Source organism: Lonchura striata, chromosome 2 (assembly GCF_050655825.1).
Source record: "Lonchura striata isolate lonStrDom1 chromosome 2, ASM5065582v1, whole genome shotgun sequence".
Taxonomy (NCBI): domain Eukaryota; kingdom Metazoa; phylum Chordata; class Aves; order Passeriformes; family Estrildidae; genus Lonchura; species Lonchura striata.
Window position 1 is genome coordinate 54,450,192 of NC_140704.1, and position 27,088 is coordinate 54,477,279.

The 27,088-nt window shown below is 38.1% G+C and overlaps 1 protein-coding gene across 4 annotated transcripts in view; it reads left to right on the forward strand.

Moving 5' to 3' along the window:
• Nucleotides 1-13,239: 13,239 nt before the first annotated feature.
• The window catches only part of VPS41 (VPS41 subunit of HOPS complex), a 109,487-nt gene continuing 95,638 nt past the window's right edge, over nt 13,240-27,088 (forward strand). For 2 of the 4 annotated variants that reach the window (XM_021546640.3, XM_085570686.1), the window contains exons 1-2: nt 13,240-13,492; nt 15,701-15,739. In XM_021546640.3, the coding sequence (XP_021402315.1) occupies nt 13,460-13,492; nt 15,701-15,739 (72 nt within the window). In that variant the 5' untranslated portion in view covers nt 13,240-13,459. The remainder of the gene's footprint in view (nt 13,493-15,700; nt 15,740-27,088) is intronic. The other 2 variants (XM_021546648.3, XM_085570689.1) reach the window with 1 other exon arrangement.

Genomic DNA, 27,088 nt, shown 5'->3' on the forward strand with positions numbered 1-27,088 from the left:
ATTTTGTTTTTGCAATCTGCTTTAAATTGATGAACAATTTTTTTTTTTTTTGCCTAATCTTTTTGTTACAAATCATTATGAGGTTGGATGTCAGTAGAGTAAGCTTCCCTAAGCTATATGGTCTGCTCTTGGTGTGTGATGAAATGGTGGGCTATGCTCTGTCTCCACTGATGAGAAATGTTTCAGAAGGTAATTGTAATGGGAAATCACTGGATCAAGACAGGATGGATGAGGTGTAATTACACCACATGCTTTCATTTTTGTACATAGGATGATGGGGGAAATATCCCACCATATTTTTTGCTCATTTCTTATTTGTTGGATGTTGGTGCCACTCTGTGTCTTCTGTATTGCTTCTGTCTTATCAACATAATGAAAGTTAACACAAAAACCTATTTTAACAGAACCCAAAGTATCTAATTTTGGGGGTTCTAGTGGTGCATGAAGTAGGTCTTAGGCTTAGTAATCCCAGTTATTAATGGTGCATTGCAGAGATGCAATTTGCAGATGGCATCCTTAGTTAACGGCTACTTACCCACTGACGACTTTTCTAAGCAGGTGGAAAAGGGGTTGTCTGGACTGGTTATTGATAGGCATAAGGGTTTTTTTGTGTGACATTGTTTAGCATTATCTAAATGTTTTGCTTCAGCTGTGGGACTTCCTAGGTCTTAGCGAGGAACATAGCATTGACTAGGATGGATATAGCAAATAGGAGCCTTTTGCAGGTCATGTCTGATAGAGTGATCTGTGAATGAGCTTAAGAAATTTGGTAATACTAAGAATTTTAGTAGACCATTAGGGGTGAAGGGTTACTATTTGTAGGTTGTTGGGGTTTTGTTTTTCTTTGTGTGATCTTTGGGGATCTTTTTGCTTATCGACTTAGTGTTCTTGCAGTGGCTGTAGGTACAGCTTGACATTTTTAGTCAGAATCTACTGAAGTTTTTTTATCTGTGTAAACACAAGTATATCTCTTCCCCCAAGTAATCATTGGAAATGGTCTCAAAATGTAACTTGTTTCTAGGTCTTTGATTAAAATTGGGTTTTTTTCTTTTAATTGCACTTGTGTTGGAAAATTGTCTGATAATTGGTGCATTTGGTTTTATAAAAGAGTTGTTTAGAAAGTTAAATATATATATATCTTTATTAAGCTTCTCTGTTGTTCCGTAGGTGCTTGAGAGATCTATGGGCTTTCTTGATAATTGATTGGCCTATGGGGGAGTGTGGAATGCCTGTAGTGTGTTTGATTCTCTACAGCTTAAAAAATTGTTGTGTTTTCTGAGAAACATAGGCGAGTCTGTTATCTGTTTTAATTTCTTGTGGGACGCTTAAAGTTGAAAAGGCCTGTAAAAAGTGATTGATGGTGTCTTTGGCTGTTTCTCCAACATGAGTGGAGGTAAAAATTGCTCCTGAGAAGGTGTCAATTGAAACATGTAAATATTTAAAATGGCCAAAAGATGTGTAGTGTGTAACATCACTGCTAAATTCGGAGACTGTATAGCTCTCAAGGATTTACTCCTGCCCTGACAGATGGTAAGGGAATACTTTTGACAGTTGGGGCATATGGTGATAATTGCTTTGGCTTGATCTTTGGTGATGTTAAACATGCATGTTAGTGTAGGAGCATATTGGTGGAAGAATGAGTGACTGAGTCATACCTATTTAAAGATGTTTGTAAGTGTGGTTAGTGAAGTCATTGTTAGGGTGTCAACTTGTGTGTTTCTTTCTGCTGGGAATCTTGGTAATGAGGTGTGTGAACATACACCTGTGAAAAAATAAGGATGCTGTCTCTCAGAAATAATGAGAATTAAATTTTTAAATAAGGAATATAACTGATCATTACTAACTGACTTCAGAAGTTAATTTTTAGCTCTTTTGACAATTCCCGAAATATAAGCAGAATCAGTAATTAAATTAAAAGGATCTGTGAATTTAGACAAGGCTCTGACAACAGCTGCTAATTCACCTATTTGTGGTGACTCCTCCATGGTCTCAATATCTGACTTCTAATTATGTGTTACCAGATCTTGTTGTACTATAACTGATTTATGAGACTGTCTAGATCCATCTGTGAAGAGGGCAATTGCATTGAGAAGTATATCACTTTTTAGCAGTTTGGCAATTAAGTAGAATGAGGAATGCAACAATTTGTGTTTAGGGTAGTGAATTGAAATTTCTCTGGTGAAATTTTCTAGTGTGATTTGTAAATGTTCTGATTGCTGTAATAACTATTCCAAATATAGAGTAGTTGCTGGAAAAATATCATGGAAAAACCTTTCCCTAAAAGGGAATTTAAGCATGACCTAGCTCTTATGACAAGCTGAGCCATCATTTCTGGCTTTGTCATTATGGTTTTCCCTGGCTGATGGGGTAGGAAAACCCATTCTAGAATTAACAAAGGATCAGGTGATTTAGAATCTCACTGAAAAATTAGAGCATGAAGTTGAGATTCTTTCTCCAGAATAGCTAACAAAAATGGTAAATCATCTGTTGGATGGATTCATCTGTTGTGCTTGCCGAGTTTGAATGGCTTGAGACATTTTGCCTAAGGCAATTTTGCCTTATCAGTTAGGTGTCTGGGTGAATTCAGTGCTGGGTCTCCTTTCAGTAGGACAAACAGTGGGGCCAAATCTTCATCAGTAATTCTAAGCAGGGATCTAACCCAACTGATGGTTCCGAGTAGTTTTTGTAAGTCATGGAGTGTCTGTGGATTTTCATTCAGTTGTAGCGGTTGTGATTGCATAATCTGGGAGAGAATTAAGTACTTCTTAAGGGGGCATTTGCTGTATTTTTTCCTCAGCAATGGTGAGCCCTGTGGTGGTAGCTCTTGGTGCAATGGCTAGGGCTGAACTGGTTTTTGTAGCAATGAGGATGTAATGTATATAATGGTATATGGTGGTCCGTGGGTGTTTCTTGCGGAATGGATCTAACACTTCAGCCACAAATCACTGGCAGATGGTTGGAGAACTTTTCATACTTTGTGGTAACATGGTCTAGTGGTATTGCTGGAGTGGGGTTTTGTGACAGTCCACTCCAGGGATCACTTGGATCTTGAGATGACTGTCATGTCTGCACCAGTATTTACTAGCCTTGTTAATATAATTTTCTTGTTGTCAAATTCTAAGGTGCAAGTTAATTGAGGTCTGCCTTGGCCTATTACTTCAGTCCACCTTACTAGGGATTTTGGCAGGCTGTCAATGTTTTGTTTAGGGAGTAAGGTTGCTTGTGTGATTAGTAGTCCTTAGAGAATAAAACAAGTATGTATGGATTAGGATATATAGCTAATACTGTAATCTCCTGTTGCAATATTACTGATAGTACCGACGGTAAAAAAAAAAAAATCTCTCAGTCTTTGACCTGTAGTTCCCCAATATTAACAGTTCCCATGGTTGATCCTTAGGCTCAAGCTGTCTAGTGAAGATGGAGTGTGCTGAGTAATCTGTCAACATTACTGGCTTGGCACTTAGCAAACCTAGCCTAGCACCTGTAGGCAAGGCTGCTGCAAGTCCTAAAATGGTGCACTGAAGCTTTGGGCTACTTGCCCTTCTATAATGGTGGTCATTGATGGCTGGGTTATTTATGTCCTTGCACGGGGCCATCCTGCACTCTGCTGGAAGTTTCCTGGAAGTGGCCTGCTACAACTTCCCTGTTTCATGTGGAATTGGTTAATACTTTGATAATCTCTTTTGCATCTACAGGTCCTAGGACTGAATTTTGCTCCTCGCTAGGGGTAGTCCTTTATGAAAGATAACTTTTGCTGCATCCAAAACAAGGCTTTGGGTTCTGTTGCTGTTGCCTTTGAGGGATGACTTACATTGAGGCTAGAGCTTCTGCAATATCTTGTCCTACCACTTGTGCCTGTAAAGTGGCTGAGTGTTTTTGTGTTCTGAGGCAATTGCAAGCCTCTATCATTTGTGTCAAAGTAGGTTCTGGCTCAGATGGTAAAGAACATAGAGCCCTTTTTTACTCTGGGTTGGCATTGAAGACAACTAGCTTTCTGAGAAGCTCTTCTTTGGCCCTTTCTAGCAAAATTTGTCTTTCAAGTGCTACTCTATTAATAAATTTCATGTAGGGCTCATTAGGCCTTTGTCTGATGGCAACAAAGTCCAGCTTAATGGTGCTGCTATTGAGCATCTGCATAAAGGCCTTTCTAGCCACATCCTTGATATCATTTAGGACAGGTCTAGGGAGGCACATGGCTTGGTCATTGGGTTGGGTGTGTACCCCTTTTCCTGTGAGGTGGTCTAAAGTTAAATTTGTCCATGCTTGTCCCTAGCATAGTCCGCTTTCCTTCCCAAAGGGCGTATTCCGTAGGGAATAACAGCACAGTCATTATGTACCACATATCATGGGGCGTTAGGACATGTGTGGTGAAAGTAGCCCAGATTGTGGTGTTGAAGTAAGGTGATCCCTTCCCACGCTCTCTAGTGGTCTTACACAGTTCTTTCACCTCATCATAGGCCAATGGCTTCTATATTGATTTCGTGTTTGCCCTCCTTCAATAGTGCACTGGAGCAATAATAAATTTGGAAATTATCTCCTAATCCCCCTCCTTTAACGCAGTCTTCTGGATCCTTTCCCATGGATCCTCGGTGTCACCAGATACGGAAGGGCTGTGATTTTCCGAGGAGGAGGAGGAAAAATAACCAGATACGAGCACAACTCTTTTATTATTGATGAAGCAGTGGTAGTGGTGCCTAGCCTCTGGTATGGGCCTTGTCATGAACTACATGGGCACCACCATGTTGGTAGGTGGTACTTCTGGAACCATGATGGACATGGTTCCAGTTCCCTCAGAAGGGGTGTGGCCCGAGGCGGAAGGGGTGTGGTCTGGAGTCAAGGGGACAGCTTGATTAGGTGGCATGGCAAGATGGTAGTGGACAGTGTTAACATAAGGGTGATCGATGTTAAAATGGCATTTAGTTGGTACAGTAGAGAAGGGGTGACAAGGAAAAAGTGCAGGAATGGGTAGGACAGAGCAGGAGGGGTCCAAGATGGCATGGCTGTCTCCATCTTGAGCCCCAAATGGAGGAGGGTGAGAGGGACACAGGGTAGCAGAGTAACTGGAATTACTAAAGCTTCATCCATGCATGGTGGTGTTTTCTACTCTGTATCCCACTCCAGGGCAGTCTGAGAGGTAAGAAGGAGGAGGACACAAAATGGCAGGAGTTGCAGTCTGCACAGGCTCCTGCATCTGTGACAGGCTCTGATTTTTTGTCCCACTAACAGGATTAGAAGGTTTGGAAACAGCCTCAGGCTGGGAGGTGGTGTTAGAGCTGGGGTCATGGTACTTTTTTTCTGTTTTCAATGTTTTTAAAATTGTGCAGAAGGTGGGGAGCATGCATGGTGCCATGGAATCTCTTTGGTTGCTAGGTCATAAAACTTTCTTCCCATCGAGTTTCAGAAGTCCACAGAATAGATATTGGTGTCTGCAGTGTTGGGGATATTACGGAAGCCGCACTTCACAATGGCCTTTAACTCTCATTTTACAATCTTTTTCCCATGAGCTGTTAACATGAACTTAAAATGTCCATATATGTCCCTCTCTACAGTGGACATTCCTGAGCCTATCTTCGGGAGTTTGGTTTGGGATGGGATATGCTCTTCCAGTTAAAATAAGATGATGGGTAAATGTCCCCCCTTTCTGCTCACCTGCTCTCTGTTGCAGGTGTCCATGAGTTGACTCTTGCCGGTCACTGAAACTCACTGAAAATTGTCAGGCCTGACTTTGCTTCCAAAGCTCCACCAGCGGAAAGGGATGGCCTACCAGTCGGCTTCCCTGCCAATCTGATCCCGACAGGCCCCTCAATATAAGAGTCCCTGGGTGCCACTTCTCGTGGTCTGGCAGCTGTGGCCTTGGAACTGGACTAGCCAGGAGTAGTGTGGAAAAAGAAATAGGGATGGGTCAATTGGGTTGCCTGAAAACAAAAGAACTTTAATGGATTAAATAATAATCAACAGCTCTAAAGCATTCGAAAATGTATATACGATATATAAGGAATGATTTGAGGGCAGGAGACCAATCATGAACAAGAGGCAACAACACTACCTTATATGCAACATACTAACGACCAACCAAGAACAGGAACTAGAAACACAACTATATATGGAGTAACCTTATTAACATAACAATTCCTATAATCCCATTCTTCTCACGCGAACTAAAAAGATTTCACCCACAGCTTTAAGTCAATGGTTGTCTCAGGTTAGCTAACTCCCATAAAAGCACTAAGGGCATTTCCTAGCTTGTCAGTGAACACTGTGGAGAACACTGTTGCTGGTGACCTGTCACTATGACTACTGACAGCAATCCAGACAAAGATGAAACTGAGGCTACTTCTTATCAATATACTGTAAAAATATACTTAAATAGAGTGGAAAGGTGAGGAATGGCATTCTGCTGCTGCAAAGCACTTAGTTTATGATGGGTAGAGAGCCCTTTGATATCCAACCAAACACCACATAAAAGTGTTATTACCCACAAAATGCCTCCTTGGGAGCTAAATATGAGAAGAATAGAAAAAAACTTATTTCAAATTCAAAACCAATGGCTTTTTGGAAGGATATCCTATTACTGCCATGTGGCATCTGTACTTATCCACACCCATTGTTGAGAGTGATTATCTTATTAACATTTTTTATACTATAATCACACGGTGTAATAATGCTGTGTAGGAACACCGTTAATAGCTATGTGGCTTATTTTTTATGAAATAATATTTTAAAACATCTGGAGGTGAATCACTTCTTTACTAAGGACTTTAGTAAGACTGCTAAAATTCCTTAGTTTTGTTTCCGTGACAGAGGTTGGTGGATTGTAGAGCATTTTTTAAATCCACAGACTTTGGATAACATAATTCAATAGTCTGACATCTGAATTTGCTGAAATATGCTAATAATTATCAGATAGAGGTCTCTGGTGCTATCCCAGAAGGCTTTGTGCCTTTGCATGCTTCTTTGTGTCTCCTCCCTGGACATGAAAAATCTCTGCATAATGCAAAACACACACCTGACAGACAGGACAACTATCTTCACATCCTTTCAGGTACTTAAAATTGTAAATTCAGAAGGAGGTAATGCCTCAAGATAGTTTGTAGCAATCACCTTGGGAATTGAGATTCTCTTGCTGGTGCAACCTGTAAGAAGAATATTGATGGAAATTTTTTGATAATTAAGTAATGACAGGGACTCCATTATACCAGTCGATCTTAATGACCATGCAAAACAGTTTTATTAATGTCCCCTCATAAGACAGATAATGTATAAGAGCTACCTAAACCTAGATTGAAGTTCTAGAAGTTAGGATACTAGATTTCCAAAATCCTAGAGTCAAGATTTGGGGTCCTACCTAATATCTCTTTTCTTTTAAGAACCGGTCTCACTTATAGACAGCATTTTCAATACAAAGGAAGGAAATAAAATTGCTAAAAACCAACAAATCTTAATATGAACATGGAGATTAAATTTAAGATTGCTCTTGAAACTCTTGACCAAACAATATCCTAAGACTGCTCCAATCATTATGTGTAAGTTTTAAATTAGATCAAATCTGAATGCTTTCTTTGATGAGAATACTAATTACTCAAATTACATTTATGTTTGACAATGGAATGTAACTCTAACTGAAAAAAAAAAGCTAATGCTGCTTTAAAAGCATGAAACTAAGGAATACAAGCTGGGAGGAGCATATAAATGGGAAGTGGGAACTCTTAAAAGAATAATAAGGATTCTACAACAAGACAACAAAACTTAAAATATCCTTGAAGAAAACATGCAACCATCCATTTTAGGTTTATATATACCTATAGACTTTCATCTTTATATTTTATTTCAAAGAGAAAAAAATCAGTGGCAGTAATTTAAATTAATCATAATAAAAAACAGAGGGAGCACCAAAAAAAAAGAAAAAAAGGAAAAAAATAGGTCAAGGTTAGAAGAATTAAAGACAAGGAGTATTTTAATTATCAGGAAGGAGAAAGAACCCTTTAAGTGTAATGCAGAGTTATGTAGAGTTGTTCACAATAATAATATAAATATAAAAGGAGTATGTTTCATTAGTTTAAACAAATAGAGCCATGTCCCACCAACCACAAGTTAACAGAGATAGTGACAAATTTGTTTTATAGCAAACAACAGTCACAAAAAACTATTTGTAGGATGTAAAACATCTTTTGTGAAACAATCATTGCATCTTTCTATTTAACTTAACAAATAACTAAGATACTATTTCATGTTAGACTAGAAGTAGTTACATGGAGAACTCTGAAAAATCTTTGAGAAATCTTTGAATACAGAACTTTCAGAACTTGGTGACAGATGATTTCATGGTGGACATAATGGAGTTCTAAGCTGAGGCAAGAAAAATTTAAAGTTGCCATATGTACGTACCAAATCCTGCATTATTAGACTGAAAGTGTGCTTATCAAACTGGTAGAGAACCACAGCAGAGCAGCTTAAAAGAGGGGGGGAAAAAAAAAAAGAAGAAGAAGAAGAAATTTAAGCGTAAGGCAGACAGCTTTTAGGTTTCATTTTCTCAAAAGATTTTGGAGGCACATAGTGTTAGCAAGTCAAAAAGACCATCATAAACAGCAGGTTTGTTAACAGAGATGAAAAGGAGCAGCCAGGGATGTGTCTTCTAACATCCCTAATTCCATGCCAGTGGATGCTAGGATAAGACAAGGGAGTGAAGCTCAGAGGTATATGTTCTCCCAAGACTGCATCCTATCACCAGTATGGAAGACCAAGATAGATGGACTACTGCTCTATTTCTTTTGTATTCTTGATTTTCTAGCAGTGAGCATAACTGCTCTTGAAATTATGTACCAGGGAAATGCAGGGAGTTTTATGTAGCTGGAAATGTTATGTCAAGGTATGTTTTCTTTTTTAAAAAAATGGTACAAAGAAGAATTAATTCAGGTAAATCTCACAGCCCATTTTAGGGATGAGCCCAGATTAAATAACAGCACTAGTCCCATTTGGTTTGCTAATCTACAGATCTATGACATTTTCTCATAGCATAATAAATTTTCAATTTCAGACTTGATCCTTCTCTACAAGATCCTTTTTATATTCAACTATATGTTTTTTAGTAGGAACCCTTACTTCCTCTCCCTTTATAATAGCTCTTGTTGATCTTTAATAAATGGCTTTATGTTGTTTACTGTGCTTCATATTTTTTCATCTTCTTTGTGTGTTCTACACAGCACAAGTAGGTATCTTTCAGTAAAATCTGCCTGAGAGCAAAGACAAGGAAAGTGAGCAAAAGATAGATAGATGCAGAGGGAGGGTCAGAGGAAGAAAGAAAAGGAGAATGTTATTCCTGAAGGATTTGAAAATAATTTACTGTAATTCAAGAAGGTCCTTAAATGTCAGGGAATAAAGATCAACTATTTTAAAGAATTTGTAATAATCTTTCTGATATTGTTAACACTCTCATTTTTATTAAAAGGGCTGATCTTTTAAACTTAGTTTAAATACACTGCAGTCGTGGAACATAGTGGTAATGCATATTTCCATTTCTTACCTTGCCTTATTGATGATATTATAAATTACACAGGGGTTATCTTTAGTGTCAGCTGAAGAAGGCAGTTACTGTGATGCCCATATGGTACGACTGTGTTTTAAATTTAGAACTGATTTTTTTTTTAATAGTTATTGTTCTGATACTTATTTCAGGAAGAAATGTTGTAAATAAATTTTAGATATGGATTAAGAAGAAAAAAGTAAGCAACTGCAAAACAACATAATGCTACCAAGTCAAACAGGATTGTTATTAAAGTACAAAGTTCCTGAACATATTCAAGATTATAATTATGTAAGCTATGGTATAAATTGAAATTGTCTTACAGAAATAATTATTTGTTAGCAAGAATAATAAAAAAGTCCTTGCAAGATTATTTCTACAAACAAACAAACAAACAGAAAAAGGAAAATCTTTGAACCTCCATTGTACTGACGTTTTCTATGTTTTATACAGCATAGTGTTTTTAAACACTATTAACTTACAGACAACACCACCTTTCTTTTCTTTTAACTGAAGAAGTGGGAATGACAGTGGTAGGAGATAATCCAGCTGAACATTTTATTAGATGAATCAGTCCTACCTGAAAGCAACTGAGAGCTCCTGGAGACTGAAACACAGTAACATACCAAAGGATACTTGCTGCTTTTTATGTTTCACAGTAGTCTTTGTTTTACTTTCATTGAGAGAAAGTGTGTTAAAGCAAGAGGAAAATTTTAACACTATTTGAACTCTGAATTTTGGTCAAGGTCCAAGTCTCAATGCTAATTCTGATTTCTGTGGCAAAAAAAAAAAAAAAATCAGAACTTCCTGACAGACTTAAATTTTTAAAATTCAAACTAGCTGGTATGTCAGCATCCTGTTAGAAACATCCTGCAGAATTCCCATCCACTGGAAGCTCTGCATTAAAGTAGGCACTAAGAACATTAAAGGCATTATGGTATGTCTAAAATATTTCTTTAAATACTTAGGAAGAGTGCTATTTTTGGTGAACCAAGTTAAAACTAAACAATAAAGTACAGCCACCTATCACATGAGATGAATCTGAGCCAAAATGCTCTACCTCAAAGCATCTGTAATCTCACCAGACATTTCAAATCTCTACCTTTATTACAACTAATTTAACACAGACTTCAGTTCTATGCACTGGTAAACAGAGTGAGAGTAGGTTTTATGATCAGGACAGAACATTTACTTCTCTTAGGCAATGCTATATTTCCAAATTATGCTGAACTATTCTTAAGCTTTTTATCTCCAAAGGTTGACTGTTCTCAGGCCCAAATCTGAAGGATGCTGAGTACTTTGTGGGAGGAGCTGAAAGATTTTAAAATCTATTGGTGGCATTGCTTCTCCATGACTTTCAGCTCTTCTGTAGGGCAGATGTGGAAGGGGTGGCAGAATCAGATGCAAACATGTTAAATTTTCCTGACACAATAAAAACCTATAATCATGGCAGATTGAATTCATACCATAAGTCAAAACAACAAAAGAATTAGTTTTGCACCATTCTGACGGAAATAAGCAACACACTATAAGTAAATCACATTGTTTATACCACTTACTCTGTGTGCAATGAAAACAAGAACAGTTGTTTCCTTGATGGTTCAGTTTGTGAAAAATGAGCAAATGTGCACCTTTAGCTGTTATAATAGCAATGTTTACAAGATCTGCCATCCTTTTCCTTACATTCTGTTTTTCTTGGCAAGTAAAAAGTCATTTACTAATGTTCTTTCCAGTTAAAAAAGAGCCACAAAATACTTGTTGATGTGAAAAAAAAAAAAAAAAAAAAAAAAAGGGCAAGTGTGGGATGAGGACGAAAAGAAGAAAAAAGGAAACAAACCCTGTAGCCCAAAATCTCTATTTGGGTTTTTTTCCCTAAAAGTAGGGGGAAAACTTCAGTGGAAAAATTTTCTTCTACAATATACAGAGCTTCAAGTAACAGAAAATATAGCTTTTGCTTTTCATATTAAAGGACAAATCCTGGCTCCATTGAGAGTAATAATATATTTTTTCACTTGATCTGAACAGAACTAAGATTCAAGAAGGACTGAATGGACCTATAATGAGCAGTATTCTGGGTAAGCCACACTGCTGTCAGCAAACACCCCTTACAGTCTCTTATTTAAGTTTATTGTTTCATCTTGAAATCAGTTAAATTTCTTGCCATCAAGATTCTTCTGAGGACCATGCGTGTCTGACATGTGGGAATCTATTTCTCATTTCCAGCCTAAATGCACTGAAAATAGCTGATACTGATTGGATCTCTTACTTTAATAGTTCTTCTTCAGATCTCTCTTATTGCTAGACAGAAGTTGCTAAGTCCTTCCTTTTATCATTCCTCTCCAACAGATCAGACCCTAAAAGTGGTCCTTTGGTGCTTTCCAGTTTCAATAATATTTTTTTGTAACAAAGGTGACTCCAAATTTACAAGGACGTGTAGTCTTGACAATATTTTGTACAATGCCAACCAAACATCTATTTCTCTGTAGATATCCTGTGGCTTATATGGCCTGGATGATATGTACACATTTCTTCGCCATGGCACTTTGACAGTCCATAACAAACCATAAAAAATAGACTTTATCATTTTCAAATTAAATTTATTCAGGATAGCTATTTTCATATGTTCTTGCTCTGAAACTGTAACTTTGATAGATCTCTCTCAACCCTGTGTACCACTTTCAGTGTGATTTTAAAGGACAGTTTTAGCTCTTCTCAGTCAAAATTATGGCAATTACTTTCTAAAGGTATAGCAATGATACACATTATTTTCATAGCCAAGGTGATGCTCTCTTGCAATTAACTGTATGGCCTTAAGGTTTTGCAATGTGGTATTATAAGATTTCTCTTTCATTACCAAAGGTAAACTGCACATTTTTTAATTCATGTTTTTGGACTGAAGGACACATAACTGTAGCTCCACCTTAGATTTTAAATAGCTCCAAAGGCAAAACCCAAACTGTAAAAAGTTCTGCCTATTGCTTTTTAGGTTTGATTATGTTTTTAACACATAAAGAAAGCAACTTGTGTGCAAGCAAGACATTCACGTCTTATTTTATGCTTTTAAAAATCAAGATGCAGTGGCTTCTAGAATTGTAGAATACATATAGGCTTTCTGAAATCCTCCTGACACTAGTGTGGGCCATTTCAATACTGATGATTAAGTAAAAAGTACAAAGATGACCAATGCTGCTACATGTAGGACCTAATGGAAACCAGAGGATACAATCACAACTGGAGCTGCGCTCGACCAGGTGCTGCTCTGGTGGATGACAATAAAAGGGTCTGTCTGGGAGCACCGGCAGAGCTGTAAGGACAGTGGCAGCAGGCAGGTTGCCCATGGCTCTTGGCTTCAGCTGCATCCGAGCCCTCGCTAATCAGGCGCCAGCTCATCAAGCACTGCAGTGGCTCCCTTCAGTCTCGTCACAGCTGGGTGTACCACGGCGTTGGGAGGTCACGCTGGCCTCCCTGAGAGAATCGATGGATTTCAGCTGAAAAAAGCGTCTCGCAGCTACGGAGGGTGGAGAGGAAGCTCGGCTGGGCTGTGCTGCTGGGCCCAGCCTTGCGTGTGCCCTCCGCTTTGCACGGCATCGCCAGCACACCTCAGGCGGGCTGAGGAGGGAAAGAGCGGGGGGAGAAGGAGCCGCTCGCGTCCCGCCGAAACTACATTTCCCGGCGTGCCTCCGCCCCGCCGCTTCCTGCCCCTCACGTGACAGCGGCCCGCCTGCGCCATGGCGGAAGCCGGGGAGAAGGTAGAGACTGTCACTGCGCTGTGGCGCGGCGCCGAGGACGGGACCGGGCGGGGCACAGGGCCGGGACAGTGGCACCGTGGGACAGCGGGACAGTGGGACAGTGCGACAGTGCCCGTGCCGCGGGGCAGAGGCCGAGCCAGCCCTGCGGGGTGCGGGGACAGCCTCGCTGCATCGGGGCGGAGGAGGGAAGATGGAGGCGGCGGAACCGGCTCTGGCCGGGAGGGTGGGTTTAGAAGTGCGCCTGACGCCGCTCTGCAGCCAAGAGCTGTCTCTCTACCGAGGGACATGAGAGATATGACCAAGTTCATTTCAACAAGGGAATTCTTTTCTGAGACAATACTTGAGGATTTTGGTGCTGTACCCTTAATTGGGTGTTCTCCTAAAGCTCCCCGTCCCTAGGTTGCTCTTTCCCAAGGGAAAAAAAAAGAAATAAAGGAAAAAGTGCAGCTTCTGGCTCTTTTAGGTACTTTCCCGCACTAAATGCTTCTTTACTGAACCAGTACTTGAACAGACAGCTGAGTTGTGCAATATTTGTCAGTCATGGATGCCTAAAAGGGAAAGAGTCTTAGAATTACTTCAAGGTAACTGGCCAAAGTTAGAGACTGGCATCTGGTTTCCACCTTCCCTGCTGACAGAGTTTTGTTGAGAGGGCTTGGCTTCATTGCGGGAGACTTCTTTGTCCCAGGATTGGCGAGTTTTTAACTGTGGCAGCCTTTAGAAGGATAAAGCAAACTCAGACAAGTCTTCTCTAACAATACAATAGATTAAACTCTTTGGACTATGATAGGGGAGTTACTTTACTCATTTCAGTTTATTTCCTGTGGGTAGCATGCACACCTCTACTAAAATGCTGTGTGTGTGTTGTGCATGTGTTTCTCTAAAACTCAAGTTTTGTGTCTTTCACCTTCTGTCAGGTTTACGTTATGGGCTTCAAGACCTAGTGGGTTACATTTGATGTTTGTAAAACCAGGGGAAGAGAAAACCCTATACCCATCATGCTAGAAAGCCCACTTAAGAATAGTTTGCGAAGTTACATTGGATCTGTTACGGGAGAGATTATAATAGTGAGAGAGAGATTGGAAGACTGACAAACAGTTGGGCTTGCAAAGTTGAATCTAAACTTCAAAGGATGCCTGGATTTTACTCCATCTTCCCTTAATTCCCTTATACTTTTTACTTGCAATTTCCCAATTTGTGACACAAGTATAGACTACACTGATAACCCTTCTATGGGATGTGTATTTTAGAAGTGGGTCTGTCTGTAGTGAGTAAAATGGAGGAAACAGATGAAAGTAATTGTGATAGCACCTTGCATGAAGCTTCCAACAGCAGACAGAAGTGCTGCTTTGCTTCTCTGCCATCTGCTGTGATGGTCATTATGGGCATCAATGTAAGTCTTCACTAATGAAAAGGAAGCCTTTGCTTTTGGTGTACAGGTCACAATCAGTGCATTATATAAACACAGAAATAAATGTGAGAAACAAAAAATTACACTGGTTTTCGGTGCATTAAATTTTCTCCCTTTTCCATTTTTCTCTAAGCTATTGGTACGGGTGTATTTTTTTTTGTCTTGTCTGGTGGAATTGTGTACCTATTAATCTTACTCTTCAAAGACTCCCTTCATAAGATTTGAAATGCTGCCTTCTCTCTTGCTTGTTCTTTGTTTATATCATATTTTATTGTTAAAATGCTTACATTCACTGCTGGTGTATTAGTTGTAATCCTTTATTGCTATTGATAAAGATAAATGCGTTAAGTAAATCTTCGTTTTGCTGACTTCTTTGAGGAAGCATTGCATCAGCAGATTTTCTCAGTGGGCGGACAAGAGATGAGCAGGAGTTGACTTAAAAATTTTTTTTTCTAGGGTAGAAAGAATCATCTTGCCAGAGAGATGTTTTAAAGGTATAGTTGTTTCAAAGGCAGGAGAAAGCCACATCTTGAATTAACATCAGATGGGAAGGAGAATGTCATTGAATGCTGGATTTCTATGGAAAATGGTTTGAAATTATTTAAGTTTAAAATAAGCCTATTAACAGCTGAATAGTTGAATAGCAAAGCTGGCTTGTGGATAACTTGAGAATGCTGTTCTGCCATGTAAATCAAGATACGGGCAGTTTCTTTGCAAAATTTGCTGCTGCTTCCAGGAGAGGGGAAGATAATCACAGGGACAGATTCTCTGATCTCCCAGTCACTCTCCCTTTTAGGGTAACTGACAACAGAGTCCCTGCTGCTCCCGAGTATCACTGACACTCGAATGCAAGTGCAAGCACAAATCAAGTATGAAGTATAGGGATGGAAACTCTGAACTTTGAGTTGCTTCTTTTGTCTTTCAATTCTTAGTAAGGGTTTAAAAGTACTTCTTAAAGGGAAATACTGCTCAGTTATGTGTGTACTTAGCTATTTACCCCTTTGTTTTTTGTGTCCTTTTCAGGAAACCAGGTCTTATGAGGAATCAACAGATGAATCTGAGGTAACCCTTCTTAAAATGTTTCACACTCGAGTTTGTGTCAGTGTGGTCAGTGCTAGTTTTTTGTCAATATGGAGTGAAAAGTACTATTTCACTGGTTGTTTGTAGAAGTTTGGCCAGTATTATGTACCAAGGATTAAATTAATCTGGGCTTAAATTATTAAAAAGAAGCTGTGAATTGCTATTAGAAGCTTCTTTATATTAAAAAAAAACCCAATTGCCCCTTTATTGTAAAATTAATTATGAGATAAATTGAAGTGCATTTGCTTCTGTTTTGATAAAATGGAAATTTGTAAGTATAATTATGTATGCAATAATACTACATTCAGGTAATTACTTTGTTGTTTTAATAGCTTCACAGTCTCAGCTTAATCATGTCCTGTAGACTCTCTGTTCTTAAGATGATGTTTTGTCAAAAATGGTCTCATTTTCTGGAGAGGTATGCCTACACTGCTGTAGGTGATGGGAAAAGAGGGCTGGGGATGAAGAGAGGAAGGAAGCTAGAGAGAGTTCAAGAGTTTGTCCCTGAACAGTACTGTTATAAATAAAGCTCTTGGGAAGATTTTTTTTTTTTTTTACCAAGGGACAAATCTCCATGCTTGAGATTTAAGATTTGAAATTTCTGTGTTTAAGCACCAAGCAGACATAAATCCTAATTTCCATGACAGTGGATAGTGAAGAGACTGTAGTGGTGGGTTCTGAAAAAATCTTTTAGCAGTGGAAGGTGGCTTTGTTTCTTGTGAGATATATTTTTTTCTTTCTGCCATTGAGTGGTTGTCTTCAGTGGCACTCAGTGGCAATACTGGTGAGAAGCAGGGGTTTTTGGCCCTTTAATGTTGTTCTGTGGAACAGCTGCTGGAGCCAGACTTTTTTGTCCAGTGTGAAATGCTTTCTTTCTGAATAGTGCTTTGTGATGTGGAGATAAACAATCACTGGGCAATGACTCAGTACTTAATAGAATAGTAATCCTCTCAAGGCTTGACATTCACAGGATAGTGAACACAGAGGTGATTTTTTTTTGAGGTGATTTTTTTTTTCTTAAAGCCTATTGCAATGAAAAAGTGGCACTTTTACTGGCCTTTCAAGATTTCAGCTTTAGCAAATCAGTATTTGCAGCGGAATTAATCATTAGCTGGGTTGACAGGTTGTTGGGGATTTACTATTTTTTCCTTTAATAAAAATAAGCATCATGCATCTTTCACAAAATTTAAAGTCCTAAAATTTCAACTAGACCTATGTTAAAGTTGACATCTATTCTTCATGTTAAAAAAATGTTAATGCAGAGAGAAGTGTAAAGGAAATTTATGTATTGAGAATGTAGATATTGGATCTAAAGAACAACTGTCATTCTAATGTCTGTGAAAATGCTTTGCATTAGCCGTCTTTGAGTATCAAGTCCAGTCTTTAGTATCTTGATAATCAGTATGAGAAATGACTCCTCACTTCTAAAAATTTTAAAGGTTCATTAAAGCCTTAACAAAATATAACTAGTGAGTGAATAAGGAAAAAAGACAGTGCACTGGGAGTAGGTGACCTCGCAGCCACAAGCTGGTCTACAAAATGGCTGCTTCGCATTTTACACCCGTAGGGTTGCATTAGGCAACCCTGTCCCCTCTTAAAGCCTGTCAGTTAACTAACTCTTCTTTGCCATTTATTGGTGGAGATCACTTTCTTGCAACTCGATTGGAGGTCAGGTGTTGTCATGCCACACCTCCTAGTAGTAAGCCTTCCCTCCTCCCAAATGCTCCTTGCAGGGGGCACAGGTACACACCCTCCTTCCACTTGTCCCAGCTAGCAAGGCCATTCCTAAGCAACAGTACTGGGAGAAAAAGGGGACTATGGGGAGAACAGACGATGTCTAAACAACAAATCACAATAACATAACTATACATCAATAAAACTTAACATACACATAATAGTCATCCCTTAATTGCGAGAGCCAGCTATCACATTACCCAGCTATAATAATCAGAAAATAGTTAATGGAATGAAACTGATTAGACTATTTCTAAATATTGTTCAGGTAAAGCCAAAATTAAAAGCATAAAGTGTAAATGTTCTCAGTGCTTGCTTATATTATTTGAAGTATGCTCAGAGCTAAGATCAAGCTGATGGCTTCACTCCTAGCTCTTGTGATCATAAAATTGTCATTATTTCTTTTGAATCGTCTAGAGTTTGAATAATCAGGGATGTATTTTATGGTGGTGGTTCTAGAATCAGAGACTCTGATTCTTGCAGTCTGTGTTTAGTTTTAGCCATTAAAAATGCATTTAAAGCATGGACTTCATAGACATCATACCACAGTCCTAAAAATTTTTACATATACAATTATTCTTGCAATTAATTTAATTTAAATTCTTTGTATAAAATTGAATATTGTTACTAATTATTCCAGAGGGTACATGACATGTATCCAACTTAGATTATAGATGTGTTTTCTGTTATGGAGGAATGCAATATTAAAATTTCTGATTTTGGGTAAATTATGCCGCTGTCTGAATTGGATATGTAAACAAAGTATGGAATTTTTTTCTGATGTTTTTACCCTTCTGTGCCATTATTTTAGCAAAGAATCAAATATATATTAATTCAGTTTCATGCAGCAACTCTTTTACTATCACTGTTTAGCATTTTGTAGCATAAGATTCTAGTGCTGTTTTGCAACCAGCTTGGTTTGCTTTGAAGGACCGGCTCTTTAACAATTGCCAGGAAGTTTATTTGCACACACTTGGTGGTAGAGCTTAATAGTAGGCCTCAAATGTGGGAGTTTGCAAAAATAGACTGTCTTGAATGTATGTCTTCTGAAAGCTCATCAATATAAGTTTGGTTCCAGCAATGGTTCCACAGGAAATTGAGTTCCTAAGGCTGCCCTGGTGTAAAATGCTTCTCAGCTATTTTAAGTCAGAATGTGTAAAATGCAAAGGTATCAATTAACAGAGATGGTGCATTTGTTCAGATGTTAAGTAGATCTTTCTTTCAATATAAAGATAGCTGTAGTTACTAGTAAAATTTGTAGAACTTGTGGCACTTGTAGAAATGTTATTACATTTCTTTCCTGGTAACTACAGTACAGTTGGCACTTTCCTATCATGTTCTTATATCTGATTTGGGGTATTACATACTTTTTCTTTTCCCGTAGTCGGACTGCAATATATTATGCCATGCTACAATGAGGAAGCTGTATATCTAATAGTCCTTTAATTCTTAGGGGAAAACCTCCTTATTTTGTGAAGTAATTTTACTCAGTCTTCAACTCAGTATTTTATTTTTGTATGTTTGGCTTTAGACATTTGGTTTTGGTGTTTTTTGATAGGTTTTTGGGGTTTTAATTTTTTTTTTCTGAAGTATATTTGCATTACTTATCCCAAGCTTGTCTAATCATCAAATATGCAGCCAGATTTGAGGGTGGATCTTAGCAGGTTTGTTTGGCTGAAAAGTCCTAATTTCAATGTGGTTTCATTGGCTTATTTTATTTTATTTTATTTTATAGCACTTGAAGCTAAATGTTTGGACTGTCACATTTGATGAGTTCTAAAAAGTAGATAGCAAAGTAATCAGACTATTGGCCATTTGGAAACTGTGGAGGAAAAAAAATCCAAAAATTACGTATAGCCTGCATCTGAATTTATTTTCAAATTATTTTTCTTCCTAGCAATGCATCTGTTGCTATAAAATCTTACTTTTCTCAGTTGAACTGTTTTCTGTCAGACAGATAGTTATGTTTTGCCAGCTAATTAGCAAAGAATAAAAGGCTTAAAATTTTTTCCTCCATTCTAATTTTCTACAGAGGTTATGAGCAGATTGTTCTGATCCAGCATGTGACTTTTTTACAGGAAGCACCCTTTCAAGAACAAATGTCCCTGGAATTATAAATGAGTGCTATGTCCCAAGAAAAGATCCTTGATTATGTAAGGCATGTCACTGTGGTTTTGTTTCTTTTCTTGATGCTGCACTACAGCAGAAAATTTTTATTTTGTAAATGTTCGCTTGTTAAACTACAAAAAAAAAAGCCATATGGGTCCAGATGTTCATGTTCTGCAAAGAGGTATTAGAATAGTATTTTTTAAAAAGGTACACTATTGATATCTGTATTATTGCTTTTTTGCTAGCTATATGAATGTGTTAGTTATCAGTATTGCATATATTTTCATTCTAGCACTTCTATTTTTATATGTCCCCTTCTTAACATATTTTGCTGTTTTGATCACTGTTACCTTGTGAAAGGGACATGTATGTTCATTTAGTTTCTTGATCAGTTTATTTAAACGCTATATTAATAAATTCTATGAGAGTTTGTAGGGAGAAAAGTATTGTAAAAATTCCTTGTTAATCTAGTACTGAAACTATTTCTGATGGTTTAGAAATATCCCTCCCTCTCTGATACACTTTTACCACTCAAACTAGTAGTGGTTTTGTTCTTTAGGGTTTTGAAAACTGATCAGAGCAGGAACACAGCTAGGAAAAAATGTAAGCCTTGAAAAGAGGCAGCTAAAAAGCCTTGATATTTTCTTTCTCTTTTCAGTGCACTCCAAGTTTTATTCTTGTAGTTAGAGTCTGGATTAAGTCAAAGCAATTAAATCATTTCAAGTAAATAAAGCATCTGGTGAAAAAGGCTGCTTGTCATATTGTGTTTCCATCAAAATGTTCTCTTAACATGGGGTGTGGAGCACTGGGCTGGAAGAGGTGAGCTGTTCTGTGGATAGTAGCATTTGAAGGGGCATCATCATTGCAAGAAAAATGGATGGTTGAAAAGTAGATGTAGCTACTGTACCTTAGTCTGAGTTGCCTTTTTTTTTTGTCTACTGTTTGACATTTTCCAAAGTAATTATTTTAATCACACCACTTTTCCTTATTACTGAACATTGTACCCTATATTATTTTTTAAAATATAAAATGGGAGAAAAATGCACAAAAAATATATTCTGTTTCACATATCTGGGATGTCTAAAGAGAGATTGCTTCCCTCTGTACGGCTTTAAATTAAATTGGCCTTTTGGGGAGCATGGAAGGAAAAGTTACATAAATTCCAAGTACAAAATTCTTCTTATTGATGAGGAAATGTATAATGCAAATAATTTATCAATTTGAGTAAGTAGGATGAGCATAGTAAATTATTTATTGAAGTTTAAATGGAATATTTTCCTACATTAATTTGAAAAACTAGTTTGAAGTGACTAGTAACTAACATTATAATAAACTTTATTAGAGGATTGACATGCAGGAAAAAAATGGATTATTGCAATATTCTTTTAAGATGTTCTGGTTTTGAGTGAAAATTAAATACTTCGTTTAATGAGCTATTAATATTAACCAAAAGTGCCTGTTCTATCTGTGTGGAATACATAAAAAGTAAAAATGCTGCTGTGCTTCCTACATAAATTAAACGCAATTGCAAAGCTACTGTGTTAGCAGAGCATGCAGACGTGGCTTTCCCAAAACATTAAATGTATTTCTTTGTATGGAATAACACTCCTGGCTGCAAAAAGAAAGTAATGGTGAAATTCAGCTCTTCCTCAGTGGTAGGTAGGTGAGCTTCAAAAACTGCTATTCCCAAAACTGCGCTGTAAGCTTTTCATACGCAGTAGATCACAAGGTGGCAACCGGGTTGCTTGAGTAGTGTTCACAGGGGAAACAAATGTTTGCCCAAGTTCCTTGCTCAGCAAAAGGACAATAAAAGTAGAAATGCGTAGCTTCATTGATATTTGAACTGAGTTTGGATGTTTCTGTGCTGGAATTGGATTTCGACATAGAAGATGAAACAGTCTATCCTGTGCTAGCTCTGTATAGTGCACTTGATGTGGAAGGACTTATCCTATGTTTTTGAACACTGAAGGGGATTTGGAAGGTTCAGGTGTTCTTTGTCATGCACAAAACTATCACCAAAATAAATCAAGGTAGTTGAAATTAAACCAAATTGTATTATGTGAACTTTCTAATCCTTTTTTTTTTTTTTTTTTTTTTAACATGCCATTTATGAGAATGTGCAGGTGTGTCATCTCTGTGTTACTTTATGCTTCGAAACTTGGCTGGTGCCAAGCTCCTTCAAATCTGTAGGAGTAAATCTTCAATTGGTGTTGTGCAAATATAGTCTAATATTCTGTATGTCACAACAGTTTTGCAAAGAAATAAAATGCTCTCTGCTTTGTCTTTCATCTGTGTGTCATTTCATACTATAAATGCAGCCCATTTTGAGACATATTCACAGGCAGCCATATCATCTTAATTCCATGCTCCTGGCGTATATCTGCATTTTCCTAGGGTATTAAATAAATCCCTGTGGAAAATGCATGGGGAGAACAGAAAGCTGCTGTGTGAAATTTTACCATCCTAATCCATATTTACCAATTTTACAGCTAGGTATTGGAAAAGCATTGGTGATGTGCCTTACGAACAGTTGTAAAGGAATGAGATCAGAGGTTATTCATGTTTTTCACAGAACTAACATTACTGTATTTTCACCACAGAATTAGGGGAAAATATTTTTAGCAGCATAAGTCACAAACATGCTGTCAAAGTTTAAAAATTTCAATCTTTGTGCCTTATGCTTTCTTGTGTACCAATATTTGCAGAACTGAAATTAATTCTTGTACAAGTTGAAAACTTTTAATAGGTTTCTAGCTTTTATTCACAATTGCTCTACCTGCTTTTGAACCAGTGACTTCAAGATGAAATGCTCTTTGTTATTCTCATTATTAAATCAGTTTTTTTCTGCTTTGTTAAAATTTTCCTGTAGGAACAACTTTTTTATATGAAAGCAATGGAGGAAAAGAGGTTTGTGTTCTCTCAAGGAGTTTCCAGAGGGCCTGGTAAAGTGCTCAGTATTTAAATTCAACACAGTAAATAAAACAACAACTTGCAATAAAACTGTATTCCAGTTTTGGTACTATCAAGCAGCCTGGTTAAAGGCCTTAGTCTAAGTTTTTCTAGGCATTCCGTTAATGTTAGAGATTTCCCTGCCTTGGGAGAAATTGAGGTAGGATCCTAATTCTGAAAATAGCATAGGTAGTCGCTTTATCACTGATGTAGGAGCAGAAGTCTGGAAACCATATACTAGGGATGGAGAAACGGTAATGATGAAGCTGCACTTCATAATAGTTACACAGCCTATTACGATAATTGTCCTTGTTTGCCCTGTGGCACTTGATTCTTCAACAGAAGTGGATCTATCATCCAAAAGAGTGGGGGATGGAGTGCTTTTTTCTGCTTGGTTCTGGATTTTTTTTTCTACTGAAAGAAGGCCAGGTAAGATCTATAAATGGCCAATCAGGGAAGCTGTGTTTGCAGCACTTTAGAACACAGAACATTTATTTTTTCTTTTTAAAAAACGCCAGTGCACCTATGAAAATCATTTATTCATTTTCTACAGCTACAGTTAAGCAGAGGAGGGAAAAAGAAAACTTGTGGTGAGGGAAGGATTAGGAGAAAACACTTTAAGGGCAAAACAGGCTAAAAACTACAAAAGCTATAAGAGAAAAAAATTCATTAACAGAATTAAAAGAGGATAATGAGAACTAAAATAAACTTTTAGAACACCTTTCTCCCCATGCACTCCATTAATTACGGTGAACTGTTGTATTGTAGTCCTCACTACAGCTTGCAGAATAATCTTCGCTCTGGCACTTGGAGCACCTCCTCCTCTCCCTCCCCCTTTTTCACCTACCTTAGCATTGTCATACATTGGTCATACTTACATGCACTCATGTGTCTTCACTTTTTCCTTTTCTCTGACTTGGGAGGGAAGTAGCATTTGTAGGTGTGGTCGGTTTTAGCAGTGGTTAAATACCAGTGCACTCACTAGAATATACTTACTTATTTCTTGTTCTGAGACAGGATTAGGAGGGAGGCAAAGTAGGCTCAAAACTTGAAAAGGGTATAAAGAAAACTTGATTAACAGTAGTGAAAATAAAGAATAATAAAAATCAGAATAAAACTTTTAGAACACTTTTCCTCCCCGCTACAACCTTTTCTTTCTCACTAACAACGTACAGAAACAATTTAGTCAGTTTATCACTTCTAGAATAGTCTTTCTTCAATTCACTTAGGGTGAAAAGTCCCTCTTGTTAATTTATGGAGACTTTTATACAAGAAAACTGTTCTCTCGTGGCTTTCAACTTCCACAACTAGTAGCCACCTGGAAATCTGCAGTTGTGAAGTCCCTCCCATGTTTCACAGCTTTCCCCACAGCTGCGTTTATGGGCCATGTCAACTTATGAGGTACTGTTTTAAGGGTGAGCTGTTCAAGAGCAAAGGTTGTCTTTATCTATCTTTGAGATCATCTTCATCTCTGAGAACAGAGGTCTTCTTCTTTCCCTGGGGCAGAGAGTATTCATCACTTTTTTCTGTCTCTGTTCAAACTTCTCATGGGATCTCAGCTACTTCAGCATTTGCTTACTTTAGCATAGAGGCCTTTGCTCATATCTACAATTTGAGCACTTAATCTCCCCATACTTTCAATAAGTCACAGGGAAAGAGAGTCTGATGTATCAATTACACTCTTCTCTGTAGCTTTACAAGAGTATTTCAGTCTCAAAAATCAACTCATTTTTTCATCCCTCCCATCTGGGATTTGACTCTTCACTGACCTTGGTGTTTCATGTTGTTCTTCTATATACTCTCACTCTGTCCTTTTTTCTCACTTGAGGGAGGACTGAAGGTCTGCAAGCGATACTTGTGCACGGAAAGAGCTGGTATCTTGCCTGGGGCCTGCAGAGGGTCTTGTGCTGAGATATGGGGGCCGGGCCGGCCTTGTTACCTGCTCAGGGCCAGAAGCAAAAGAGAACTTCTCGATTTTTCATCTTTAACATGTGTGTTCACAGAGGCGTGTCTAGCTTTCTCAGTGGTTTAACAGATTGTCAATTCTTGAAACTAATTACTGATTGGTTTTTTTGTCAGACACGGAGGAAACTGCTAGCAGCTTCTTTGAGAAAGTCACTTCTATGAATGCTTCCAATGCACAGCACAGGCTAATTTGTTCTCAAGTTGTATCAATTGAAACAGTTTCTGTAGAGCCGTACAGCACTAAAAGGTTAATCTTGTCCAGGCTCTGCAGTCAGGGAATTAATTGCTCGAAGTGCCCCTCTTTAAGTTGGTCGCGTGGTCTCCGCCAGCACTGTGCAAGCTGCGCCTTTTCTTCATTCAGGACACCAAAAAAAGAAACACTGCTGTTGCTGCTTTTGTCTTTCTGTCTGCAGCATGGCTGGTTAAAAGTGTCCAAGTAAATAAAGCCCATTATGAGCCATGCCAAGAGAGCTGCAGCCCCCTCAGGAAAGGGGCTCCAGCTGGCCTCCTACTGCTCCAAACAGAGAAGCAAACAATAGATTTTCCCACTTTTTTTTTTTTTTCATTCTTTAATGTGTTACCACAGAGGCGTTTCCAGCTTTTCTAACTGGCTTAGCAGTGTGCCAGTTTTCCAAGCTAACCAGTGATTGGTTTTGCCAGGCACAGAGGAAGCCTCTAGCAGATCCTCACAGAGCATCACTTCCATGGCTGACTTTCTCCCTCTTCTCCAAAAGTCAATTATTGCAAAACCAGCACAGGGTGCTATCTCTTTAGGGACCAAATTAGATTCTAAATTATACTGTATTTGTTTCTTGATTGTACAGAGTACCAATCTTCTAGAGGTTTGCAACAATGAAAATAAACAAATTTAAATATTTGTTGTGAATTTACAGCTATTTTTTCAGAAATAATTATTTAAGTTATTTCTTAATTATAACATGGGTTCCAGTTGGTGTGAGAAGAAGCAGGACTTGGGCTAGCGTTTATTTCTTACTTCCCTGTCAGAATGGCAGGCAATAGGTTGTCTTATGTGCAGTTTATTTCAAAAGTGGCAGCATCAGAGGCAAAGACCAAAGAAGCCTGATGTTACAATGAAAAATTTTTAAGTAAATAGCTGCCTCCTTTACAATGGTAGTGTTACATCCTCATTGCCCACCTCAGTAATTTCCATCTTTTGACAATTTTGACTTCTAAAACTTTCCAAAGACAAACCTTTATCCTACCCCCATTCTGACCAGAATTGGTAATCTTAAAATAATTTTTTCCAAGTGAAGCTGAGGAAAAATAAGACCCTACTGATATGCACACATAATGCAGTTAGTAGTGGGTCAGATTACTTGAAGCTGAACATGTTTGCTTTATGGGTAGGATGAAGTGGACAAATGTCCAGAAATATTCCTGGGTTCCTTCTGATATCAAATAGATAATACACCAATTTAATGTGTAGGCTTCAAAACTTCTACCAGTCATCTTTAAAGTACAAGTTATATTTTGATGCCCACAGTCATAAGGCAATAGTAGGGTTTATAAAGACCAACTGTTTTGTGACTCTGAAATAGCAATATAACAAGGAAGAGGGGGAGAAGACAAATTTACTTCATCACAGGTATAGTGCAGTTGTTATTGTACTTAAAGTTGTGAGCAGGGTAAGCATTTAGTAGGTAAAGATTAGGAGGTTTTTTTCATCTTCATGTTCTCAAAAAACAATCAAAATGACCTATTCATTGGTTTTACCAGATAGTAAAGAGACTTTGACATGGTCTGGGGTGGAAGTCAAAGGGATCTCCCAACTGTGTTATGACATGATGATATTACTTCCTTAAATTCATCAACAGATGTTAGCAATTTGTTACAGCTTGCTGCTTAATATTTTCTACTTTTATTAACCCTCCTGTGTGTGTTAAGTCATGTGTTGCTCCTATGTGATATTTTCCCTTGCAGTAGTTTTTTTTGCTAGATATTTTTATTCATTTGCCATATTCCCTTGTATTGCAAATGAGCAGTGTGTTCATTTGCATATGTCAACCCTGAATTAGTAAATAACATTCCTTTTTTCTTCCATGTATTATAAGAACATCTGTGCTTTTAAGATATGGGAAGAGGTCATGGAAATACAGGATGGTAATTGTCTGCATTGCCAAATCCATTTACTCAGTGGTCATTCTTGATCTCTGTCTTCTGAATGCCTCTGAACTAGTGTGGGAGTGCTGCTGGGATGGGAGCTGCGGCCTGCCTTTTTCAAGAACCACCTTTAGTATATTTGGTGAGCTGTTCATGCTGGATTCTGGTGTCCCATGAACAGCTGTTTCATGTCAGGCTATAGGCAGTCATTAAAAACCCCGTATAGGAAAGTTATGCCATGAGGGTTGCCTGGCTGTAAGTGAGCTTCCATCTGAGGACGTGGTAGTTTTGGAGAGGAAGAATATGGGGTTCTTGGCAGGCACACTGAAAAGTGTTGAAATTGGACTTGTAATCTAGGCTGAGAGGGCTTGATAAAGGGTTTGAGGGAAGTTAGGGTATCAGCAAAGGTCCATCTGAGGGTTACAAGGGGATGGAGCAGAGATTTGTAAAAGG